Below are 12,090 nucleotides of genomic sequence, written 5' to 3'. Positions count from 1 at the left end.
TATATATTTCTTATAAAGAAGAAAAACGTACGATGATATAAGGTCAAAAAGAGAACTGATTGGAAATGTATCAGACAATTGTAGCTAGCTATACATTTTCAATTTGTTTTCTTTGGGATAAAGCGAAGTTTAGTAATCGAAGTAAAAAACTGATTGGACTTTTATCCAGAGAACGCTAGCTACTACTGAGAAAGCGAAAGTAAAGCAGGTGTGTTATTTTGATTATCTGGTAGAGAAATAAATTTAGGTGAATTACGTTTTTAAGCCGTTTACACGCTTCAAGCTAAAATTTCCCTTAAATATGAAGTTAAATATGTTTTGTCTTCAGCCTGAACAAATTTTAATTCAAAGAATATACTCTAGGGTCAGTTAAAGATATCTTAAAATATGTCTAACCTCGATTGTTTGTTCTAAATAAACATAAAAAGAATTTGCCAATAGCTATAGCAACTTATAGCAAGCTTTATTTTATTAAGGCATTATATATTTTTAGGACATAGACATGCTAAGAATATAATTAAGAATAACGAGGATAGTACTTGTCAAGAAATTTAAGAACTTTTTTTTGTAAGACTATATACTTTAAACAATGGGTCAGAATATCCTAACAATATGTCTAAGCTTGATTGTTTGTTCTGATATAAAAATTTGTATGATGCAAAAATTTAATGAGAAGTTTACTTTTTTTTTGCGTATATATCTCACAAACTGAACCTTCTTTCTCTCCAAAGCAATGGGCAGTACACCACGCAAAATTAAGAACATGAAGGCTGAAACGAAAGAAAAAAACACTATTCTTATAAAATACAGCGTGTATATCGTAGAGAAGAATTTATATAAAATATAAAAAGTAATTTTTCCGTTGTTACTGTTTTTAACGCAACGAAGTGGTTGACGTCATTATAATAAACCCTAATGTAAACAAAGTTAAATCAATGTTTACATCTGTTACGTTTTGATAGTTTGAAATATTATTCGATTCTTAAATTCGAAAACACTGCATTGTTATCATGCCCGTCACGTTTGCGCAATGGGAGGGTTGTTACATGCAATAGACTAAATAGCTAATTGTAAATAGCTAAAACTGTACGTTGTGGAAATTTTGCAATAACTTTTTTTGTGTGACTTAACGATTTTTTCTAATGTGTGGTATACTATTTTCCCTGGTGTAGTTCTGGCATGGCAAAAAGCAAGTATAAGTTTTAGCAGATTTCGTTAGACGCCTTTGATTTGTTGGACATTTTGCATTTCTATTTTTTTTTTTTTTTGCACCTGCTTATATTTTCAATGTTTTGGTTTCAACGGGTATAAATATAAAATAATGCAGACTGTGAGCAATCTTGATCCCAGAATTTTTCTCTCTTTCTTCCGTCCCGTTATAAAAAAGAGACAAAGGGCTGAGGCTGGATTCTAAGTTTTAAAAAATCACATTACCATGCTGTATGTTTTTGTTTGGTATCCCTTACATGCATTTCATGGAGACATTCAGTGGATTCTTCCACGGGACTTCGGCTAGTATCAATATAATTTCTTTAAATATGTTTAAAATATGGTTATAATTTCTTATAATACAGCTATAATATGTATAATTCCAACACCTGGCATGTGCGTCATCACCTTATAATTTGCTGCATGGCTATAATATTTGAATAAAATCAAACGAGTTTGATTTTAATAATTGGTGATCTGGTTTCGAATGCCTTTGTTTGGGTGACAATAGATCTATTATCTGCTAGCGTTATTGTGGCAACGATGTTATGAAATTAAATGAAATTATAACGATATTTTAACAAATTATAAGTATATTGTAGAAAAAATGATATTAATGATATTATACAAGTGTATCCTGGCCTTTACTAAATTCATCTAAATTATACAGCAATTATTGATTTCAATGTTCTTATTGTGTCATTGTTCTGATTGTATTGTCATGACGTCATCACCAAAAATGATGACGTCATCAAATTTTTTTACTAAATTGTTTATTGATACCTAGGCAACACTTGTGGCAAGTTTCAAGTCCAACGGACAAAAATTGTAGATATTACACAAGGGGAGGGGACGGAATAGCCCCCACCCTCACCCCCCCCCCCCCCCCCGCAGCATTAAGGAGCCCTAAAAGGCCCAGCAGGAATGAGGTTAAGGTAGATTTAAGAGTGTACATACATCTAACAGCTGGAAATTTGCGAAAAGGTTGTATAACAGAAAGCGTCAAATAATATAAATGCAACTCACTGAAACATTAACTATAAATAGCCAATTCAACATTCCAGTAAATTAGATAATTATTAGATTAGACAAAGAAGGCATCTGCTTAGTATTATCGAAATATTTTATTTCGTACAGTTCTAAATTCATAGACAAATCTAACATATGTTTTTTTATTGATGTCAAGCATTAAAAAAAAGGAGAAGCGCAATGTCTGGAGGATTCAATTTTGAAGTTGCTGAAGAAGTGAGACGAGATTTTTATTGCGTCATTTGCCTTAATCTAATGAGGAATGCTATGCAGCTAACATGTGGTCATGGAATGTGCAAAAGTTGTTTAGAAGGCTTGAAAAAGAGTAGCAGTGAAAGGTAATGTAGCAAAATTAATTTGAAAGTTCTGACTGACATAAGATAATGTATTATGTTCTTTTTAGGAAAGGCTTTATCTGTCCAACTTGTAGAAGAAAAGTAGATAACAACTCTGTGAGTGACGTTTTAAGATTTACCTCCCATCTGTACACTTTCGCGAGTTTCCATAAAGTTTTAACTATTCATGACGGCATATGCGGGTAGTGAGTAATGGTCTTTCAAAAGTACAGTAAAAATCAACAATACACTCTTACACATTCAGCATAACCTTCTGTATCAACAGGTAACTTTCGTTAGTAACTTAAAGACGCTAAACATGTATAAATAATTGGTTAGCTTCATAAACAAAATATTTCGTAACTTTGGAGCTCGAAATTTATGTGTTAAACTTTGTTCATCATAAATATAAAGTCCCAAAAACAAAAAAGCGAAAGAACTGAAGAAAGTGATTATATCAAGGGCCTAAGTGTTTGAAGTACAAACCTGAAGTAAAAACTTTAAGAAGAAATATTCCTAGAAACTTAAGCCATGGGTGTCACATACCACCTGCTTCAAATTTTCAAAATCTTTGTTGGGTCTGCTGTTATTAACAAAAGTATGCCAATTTTTTGACATAATTTTCGGCGTGATTATGGTTAGGGTATCACGAATCCTTAATTTCTCCAAGGAAAACCATTCTGAACTTTAAAGAAGATTAAACTCACTCTGTAGAAGGGACAAACCTCTGTCTTATAACAACTGGGACTTGAAAGGTTTATTATTGAGAAAATCCCATCATGACTTTACTCATTTATAGGTGACTCCAGCTGCCATGATAAATAGAATTATTTTATCAGTAAAAGTTAAATGTGAACTTGTCAGCAAGGGATGTGAATGGATTGGTGAGCTCGGTAACATGGAGGTATCGTTTCTTTATGTCTAACCTTAATCGGTTCGGGTTCCTTTTAACATATCGTGCCGGAAAGGGGGTAGATTCCGATCCCACGTCCATAAGTTTCGAGAGCCTGCTTAAAATGGAATCACATATGATCGTTAAAAGACACAAAATAGTAGCGATAGGTTTTTGTATATTACAGGTCTTTTAAGCTATGTTACAATACATAAGTCATGTTTTATTCTTGCTGCAGCTTTAATTATTCCTGGACATAAATGTTTAAGAATGTCAATTCCATCAAAAATGAGATGCACAAAACAAGTTATCTTACATATCTCCCGAAGTACGTATTGGCGATGTGACCTTTTTAACCTAAACCGGCAAAATAATTCGTAAGGAGAGATCAAAGAAAAATTACCATTTGCACACAGCAACTGTGTGCAAATTGTTCTTCTATAGAGCATAGCCATTATAAATATGTGTAGATTGATAATATAAAGGTAACAAAACTTGATAAATTATCCAGCCTAAATTGCTATTTCGCTATGGCAAATAGAGATTAGTTATTCGATTGTCCGCTCGGATTGCAGGAACCTGAGTGACTCACCTGATTGCAAAAAACAATTTGTGCAAGGTGGGAAATGCACGGTCGCACAGGGGAACACAGTTCTGAGTCGCAGCTTAAATATAAGGTGAAGTACAGTATGCTTTGATAGGAAGAAATAAAATGAATTAAACAAAAAGTTGTGAATTTAGTATGAACTTTGACTTTGTACAAACAAGCAAAGAAGTAAGAAAAACAGCAAACATTATTAGCTATAGTTTTTTTTTTGTAAAACACAACAAAGTTTACGAGCGAGTTATTAAAAATTTTCACTAATACAAAACAAACCAATGAAAAGATATGTATTCCATGTTATTTCTCGTTGCGACACGGTAAATAAATCATACAAAAATCTCGTTGCAAATTACCATCCAAACGAAAATCATGCTGAAAGCCTTGCTGCAAGTTTTTTTTATGATGAAGGTAAGCTGCGCTAAATTCTTCTTACGCTCTCATAACATTTTCTATGTGGGGTTATATTTAATATAAACATGTACCACGTAACAATATGGAAACAGGCACTTTACTTACCGACAACCTAGGGTTGGTATAATCGAAAAAGTTCAATGATAGAATTTCGGAACACGCCTAAATTAAATCACAAATGGGCAGTTTAGCATTCCCTCGCTTCGTTCATTCAGTATGCGTTTGTTTCCTTATTTGCAGATTTACATCAGAGAAGTAAGTATTTCATGGAACAGAAAGTCCTGATCGAAACTGTCATGGCGGCGATTGTAGAATAACTTTAACCTTATATATCTCAAGAACTGAAGTTCACAAATATAAAAAAATTAACACAGTTCATATTTCTACTATAACGAACATTTTAAGCACAATCTGTTATTCATCCTTAGTTCTCCCTTAAAGATACGGTGCTCAAAAGAAAGTGATAAGAAAAACGAAAATAAGAATGCCAGAGACAATATATGTCCAACACGAATGTCTTATTTTCTTAAATCTGGTTACTCAAAAATGTTATGTTAGTGTCTTACCATATTTAGGATCATTTACAAAAAAGATGCAGATTTCAACTGGCTTCTTGTTCATTCAAACATTGTGAGAAAAAGATGGAACGACACAAGCTAAAAAAACACCAGGAAAAATGTCCTTACAACCTGGAGAAATGCCAATATTGCAACTTGACATTTTTTCGCTCACAAATCCAGGTATATAGAACGTACTCCGTCAGGATATTTGTATATGGTATTTAATAATGCAGTAATATAATAATTTGAATAGGTGATTAATTTGTTTTTGCTTTTGATTTCAGACGCCTGTCCAAGAATGACGCTGATATATCTTGGACACTTATTTAACACATAACTGAGACATGAGATTACTAACCATAAAAAAAATTAGTTGCCTAAAACAATACATAGATAATCTTGATTACACGCATTTAATAAAAGGACACAAAATTATATCAAAATTGTCTAGTAGATTGATAAAGGACACGCCTTTGTCCAAAAACTTGAAGTTGTTATTATTTAATATGGCACAGCAAAATGTCAAATTAATTAAAATAATCTTAAAAATCATTTCCATTGATTTTGTGGCTGTCATATCCTTAATTCAATTGAAAATGTTTCTTTTGTCTTGTAAAGATTTAACAATTTTAATTGTCATGCACCATGGCCATAATTTCCCATGTCGGTGGTCTGTAGTGGATTCGTTTCTTAATTTCTCCAACAATGCAGAAATTATTGCAATTTAGTAACGTTATTCTTAAATAAATTTAGCGACGTCAGAGATGCATCTCTGACGTCGCTAATATTATTTAAAATATCTTCATTAACATTTTATCGTAATATTTTTTATACGTGTCTGATTTACATATATAAGTTATCGCACAAGTTGTCTTAAAAACAAGATAAGCAAATAAAAAAGGAATGACACTTTTAGGTACTAAAAGCAGGAGAGTTATTAAATTTTTTTTATAAATTTACATTTCCAAAATCTATAATGACAAATAGAATTGTCACTTCCAGCTAAAGTTTGAAATTTATCTTAGGATCATCATAGTACATGTGATCGGTATCCTGTCAAATGTCCAAACGACTGCTCAGATGAGTTGATGGAGCGACGAACGGTAAGAAAAAATTCATTTTTCTACATAGCCAATAACGGTTTGCTATCTTTAGATAAGAAGTTCTAACACTGTAATGCTCCACGGTTACATTTCCACAGTTACATTTACACAAATGATTTAGATAAATGTTATGCATGCCATTTTTTTTCTTTTTAACCCCTTTTCCACTGGGTAAAGGGAATTGTCCCCCATATAGGTTTGCTTTATAGGATAATATGACCGCGAGGTTTCTTTGATAAAGTTTGTTTTGCAACATTTTGCTTTAATTTATTTCTTAACTTGCTTAACTTTAGCTTTCATTCATTCAACTTTATTACAATACATTTACTATTACGTTGAAAAAAAGAATAGAAACATCTTACACAAACATGCCACTCATCTTATTTACATATTCATAAGTACGTTATTATACATTTTTAAGTTACTATGATACGTTAGAGTCCAGTAAAATGGTGCAAAAACTGTGCGAAATGAGTAACAATGTTTGAATAAAAAATCTTCGAAAAAATAGATATTGTTTCATATTGTTAAAAGGCGTAGAAAAAGGAAATAAAATTCACATAAAAACATATACTCCATGCTGCTTTTTTACCTTTCCCAGCAAAAAATGAGATTTGATCACAGTCTGTAAAGGCATTGAAGAGTGGTGAAGCAATACATTTCTCCCTTTCAATACCATGAAATATAAAAGAATAGAGAAAAAGCGTTAGTTCTTTTGAGTACCAAATCAGATCCATAATTCAGAAAGTTGAAGTTTCGAAAACATTGCGACTACGTCAGTGTCTACTGTGCGAATTAGCACCTTGCCAATCCTTTTCTAGCTGCATCCAATGCATGGAGAAACATACGTGTATCTGCCTCTCCGTGAATCTAGGGACTTGTTCGGTTTATTCCTGTTGACAACTTCGGCTCAAACTACAACTGCAATTAACATCTACGTTGTCAATGAGGCTTGTGCATTGAATTTTTTTAAGCAGAGTAGAAGATCCGATTTGAACAACTCTTCAAATCACTATTCTTGCAGAAGGCTGAATGGTAACAACTATTTTTATGCGAAAGGATTTCATTGATGTCACCTTTCCTGACCTGGCAAGCTACATAAATCTGTTGGAAAATTTGACAAGAATTTTCCAATGTTCTTATATCATCATTTCTTAACGTAATACTTTGTTGCAATGACTGGTTGAAAATCGATAAACTATTCTATTATATAGATTCAAACAAAGGCTTTTTGTTTGAGGAGATGTCCTCAAATTGTTCCAATCCAGTTTCTACTACTGTCTTTAAGAAATTGATTACATCTTGTTTTGCGATGTTTGTGAATTCAAGGCAATCAAATCCCGAGACTCTTCAAGGAAAGTGTTTCCTGCTTGCTCGAAAGTTGATCCCCGATTTTGTACATGATTTACAAATTGTTATTGTTGTGCACTATTTGATTGTTCATAGAGTCACCCATCAATACCCAGAAGTTGCTCCATTTTATTTAGAAGAAATGCTTTACACTCTGATACACATCGTGCAACCTCTGTCACACAAACCATCCAACGTAACAACTCAGCAAAATCTTCGTTAGACCAATGGCTCCTAAAGAATAAAAGTAGTAACAAATTACAATTAAATTGCAAGATAGAATGACATGCCTAAATAATTCAATGACTATCAAAAAAGAAATATAACAATGATTTAGAATTGATACGTGGGATAGAAATTTACATAAATACCTTTGCCTCTCCTGACACATTTGTTATTCTGTTTGTGCACAAGATCGATACCAATAATAGAGAATTTTGTTTTTGTTTTTGATAGCAAAAATTTCCTCTGGTTGAATTACTGAAAGACAATTGGATTAGTTTTTGGTAATTGCAGCATATCACATAATACACTGATTTACAATTGGTAAAAGCATATTCATGACTTCAAAGTTTTCTTCGTGTATCGAGCACACAAAGATCACCACTAACAGCACTAGCATCAGTTACAAACTTAGCACTATGGTCTTGCAATAGATCTGGGAACGATGCCTTCTTCACCTTCTTTCCATACTTCGAACTCGCCGTAACCTGTGAATTTCCATGTCAAGCTTATTGAAAACGATGCTGATTTTTTTCAGAGGATAAATAAAACATGTTTTAGAACTATAATATTCTAAATGAAAGGTTATGTGGTTTTTAAAGGAGACTTTACATTCAATAATATTCATCATTGTAATTAATGTGAAAAACAAGTCAAACTTGTGAATAATTCTTTTCCTCTCAAAAATGAACACCCTGATTACGAAATTCTTTTCTCATTACCGTTACTTTTTCAGACATATGTTTTTACATGAAATTTGTTGCATTTTTAATGCTTTCTCAAATGATACATAACAATAAATATCTTTTTTTTTAAATTATTACTTAGGGAACCTATTCTGCTCCAACTTATTTTATATTTGTTCAGTAAAAATATCGGCATAACTAATACTAGCAAAATATCAACCCCACATTTTTGTTTAATTGAATTGATTTATGGGTCAAAAAAAAAAAAAGAAAATAATAAAAGGTAAAAGTTAAGATGTCGAATTATTGCTGTTCCAAATTACTATGTGTCTGTAGTGTAAAAACAAATTTATTTATAGTTGGAATACCATCTTACTACATGTCTAGAAAGCCTTAATTCATGTGAATTTTCCTCCTTTGGTTGCCACGTTCAGGTACGTTATATGTTGTTTTATTCATGAAAACACTAAATATTCTTAAGAAATACATTAGTCTGTCTGTCTGTCTGTCTGTCTGTCTGTCTGTCTGTCTGTCTGTCTGTCTGTCTGTCTGTCTGTCTGTCTGTCTGTCTGTCTGTCTGTCTGTCTGTCTGTCTGTCTGTCTGTCTGTCTGTCTGTCTGTCTGTCTGTCTGTCTGTCTGTCTGTCTGTCTGTCTGTCTGTCTGTCTGTCTGTCTGTCTGTCTGTCTGTCTGTCTGTCTGTCTGTCTGTCTGTCTGTCTGTCTGTCTGTCTGTCTGTCTGTCTGTCTGTCTGTCTGTCTGTCTGTCTGTCTGTCTGTCTGTCTGTCTGTCTGTCTGTCTGTCTGTCTGTCTGTCTGTCTGTCTGTCTGTCTGTCTGTCTGTCTGTCTGTCTGTCTGTCTGTCTGTCTGTCTGTCTGTCTGTCTGTCTGTCTGTCTGTCTGTCTGTCTGTCTGTCTGTCTGTCTGTCTGTCTGTCTGTCTGTCTGTCTGTCTGTCTGTCTGTCTGTCTGTCTGTCTGTCTGTCTGTCTGTCTGTCTGTCTGTCTGTCTGTCTGTCTGTCTGTCTGTCTGTCTGTCTGTCTGTCTGTCTGTCTGTCTGTCTGTCTGTCTGTCTGTCTGTCTGTCTGTCTGTCTGTCTGTCTGTCTTTCTTTCTGTCTGTCTGTCTGTCTGTCTGTCTGTCTGAATTGCCCCCCCTGCAGCGGGATTAAACCTGTTTTGCATTTTTAAATATTCATCAAAAATTATTCGCATGTTGAAATCTGCGCCATTCTGCCTTAGTTTTTATTATTTCATAAAGAAAATTGGAAAAAGTATCACCGTTGACCAATTACAGACCGACACACGGACGTGGCCTTTTAATATAGTTAATTGTAGGTTAATGTTATTTTTAGTGCACCAGAAAAGCCCTATCAGAACATTATCGAGATAGTTTACACCATCATTTATCCTTAACTCTTAACGAAATTAAAAAAGAAGTCGAAGCTATGAAAATTATGCAAGTAGAGTTCAAAAGTTTAAAAGGAGAATTGAAAATTGCATCAATGCAAAACGAAATGCTGAGAATGCAACAGGACTTAAGTGGTATTAAAAAAGATTTGCAAAGCATGAGTACAATACACAAACAATTCAAAAGTAAGAATTTAATTGAAAAGGAATTCAAGAAAATGAGAGAAGAAATCAAATGTATAGGTACAAGGAAAAAAGAAGTCGAAACCTTGAAAAAAATGACAGAAGAATTTGAAAGCATAAAAAGTCAATTTAGCAGTATTAAAGGAGATGTCGAAAAAATGAAAAAAGAATTTGAAAGCATAAAAAGTCAATTTAGTAGTATTAAAGGAGATGTCGAAAAGATTAATACGATGAATAAAAAGTTCGAACTTATGGATGTTTTTTGCACGATTTTATTCCTTTTTCTTCTTATATATTTACTTAATTCTAACAAATTTCAAGTGTTTATAAAGAACCTTTATAGTGCATTGGTGAAAAAACTGTATTGCCTAAAAGTTAGATAAGTGAGTTCCCTCAGAGGAAATAAGTCTAGAAATACATCGAGTTGTTTCCAATGAGGGACAAGAAATTTTTTCACTTTGTTTTAATCTTTGTTTTAAAAGAACAGATATTTTTATGCGGAGTTTTACAAGGTAAAACAGAGTACATTGCAGAATTCTTGAAACCATCAAAAAGTACAATTAATATAAAAAACGGAGATGTACTAGTGTGTTTGGTAAACATTCTCTCGCTCTGTTTGTACGATTTTCTTAAAAGCCTAGCTTATAAAAACGCTGAAGCTGAAATTTTGCACAAAATAAGGAAGGCAAAAAAACTTTTCCAACATGAGTTCATTCATAGACTATATGATCAAATTGATGTCGAATTAGAATTATACTTTAAAGAAGTGTGGAGTACGCTTACTAGAAGTATATGAATGGAATTAAAAGTTTCTGGTCTCCCTACATGAGTTATACTTCTAAATTTGTTTGTGCGGGATATTTTAGAATCTTCCGAATCTTCGATTTTTGTTGTTTTGTTTTGTGTTTTATTCTTTGTGTATTTAACAGACCTAATAATACAAATCTAATATTCAACATATATTTAAGTTTCACTGTGAATATTGATGTTTGTTTACTTTTATGTTTACATTTTCATTCATCTTTATTTATCAGCATTTTAAACGTCTATGACATTCATGAAGTTGTTCATGACTTGGCCCATCTAAGGTCTTCGCGTGGCTTTCACTATATTAGCTTGTAGCGCATCTGGTAATATATTAGATGATGTTTTTCTGTTTGAAACGTGTCACGGTAAGTCCTCCATTTATTCTATTTAAAAACGTACCCTACAATCAATATGTGGCAGTCTCGTGGTATAACAACAAAGGCAAAATTTGACGTCACTTACTTTTCTGTAATATAGAAAACAACTCGAGGGAAATGCCCATGAATGGTCATTTTTCATTTTTTATTTTTCATTTCCAAAAGCGCTTCCTATTCCTCACAAATAGCCAACGTATTTATATATTTATATTTTTTATATATTTATACATTTCTTTTTATGTACAGTCAGATTGACAGAAATCGTTGGAAGTCTTTACAGTTGCTCTACACACATTAAATGCAAGTTCTTGTAAGCTTTTTTTTTTACATCCAGTATACATCAAGGTTAATTTTCTTATATATTTAAATTTTTTGTTTTGATTTCGTGATTGTTGTAATTTAGTCAATTTGTTATGTAAAACCAATTATGTAAAACCAACTTTAAATATTTAATAAATAAAAAAAGTACATTATTTGTTCACTTATTTCCGATCCTAGTTAGCTTTTGCTTTCCTATATAGCAGCAGTTACAAACCCACCAAAGAAGGACTCAACAGGGTGGTCCGATAAAAGTAAGGAAGAACTTTTATTGGGAAAGAATAAGAATAAGAAGGTTTATAGCTCAACAAAATTTGAAAGTTTTTTATAATTTTAAGCACTAAAGGTACAAAAAGTTCTGAAAAAAAAGAAGCCAAAGATCAGTTCAAGATCAAGATCAAAGTAGAACAATGTTAATTAGTTATGGAGAGTAAGACCTTTTTTTTTAATTTGCTTTGTGTAGCTAGCTAGTTGATTACCTTTTGCTGAAGCCATGGGTTGTCTATGTAGAGATTTGAATTTTATTTCAAGAAGGATGAAGCTAATAAGTATCGTTTGGTAACATACATTGAATATAAAATGTACGGAACATAACTCTAG

At 32.7% G+C, this 12,090-nt stretch overlaps 1 protein-coding gene across 1 annotated transcript; it reads left to right on the top strand.

The window, feature by feature from the left end:
- The first annotated feature begins 2,346 nt into the window (after positions 1 to 2,346).
- LOC130629765 (TNF receptor-associated factor 3-like) lies at positions 2,347 to 11,790 on the top strand. The gene is made up of 7 exons (XM_057443103.1): positions 2,347 to 2,576; positions 2,642 to 2,690; positions 3,373 to 3,477; positions 5,056 to 5,220; positions 6,066 to 6,143; positions 8,761 to 8,835; positions 9,751 to 11,790. Exons 1-7 carry the CDS (start codon positions 2,419 to 2,421, stop codon positions 10,369 to 10,371), a joined length of 1,251 nt encoding a protein of 416 aa, XP_057299086.1. The 5' UTR covers positions 2,347 to 2,418; the 3' UTR covers positions 10,372 to 11,790.
- The last annotated feature ends 300 nt before the right edge of the window (positions 11,791 to 12,090 follow it).

This window comes from Hydractinia symbiolongicarpus, chromosome 2, assembly GCF_029227915.1.
Source record: "Hydractinia symbiolongicarpus strain clone_291-10 chromosome 2, HSymV2.1, whole genome shotgun sequence".
Taxonomy (NCBI): Eukaryota; Metazoa; Cnidaria; class Hydrozoa; order Anthoathecata; family Hydractiniidae; genus Hydractinia; species Hydractinia symbiolongicarpus.
Note: the sequence above shows the minus strand (reverse complement) of the source record. Positions and strands in the feature narration are given on the sequence as shown.

Coding starts and splice junctions, on each gene's coding strand:
- LOC130629765 (XM_057443103.1), top strand. CDS start 2,419: ATGTCTGGAGGATTCAATTTTGAAGTTGCTGAAGAAGTGAGACGAGAT. Junction 5,221..6,065: donor TTTTTCGCTCACAAATCCAG/GTATATAGAACG, acceptor AATTTATCTTAG/GATCATCATAGTACATGTGA. Junction 8,836..9,750: donor CCTTTGGTTGCCACGTTCAG/GTACGTTATATG, acceptor TGTTATTTTTAG/TGCACCAGAAAAGCCCTATC.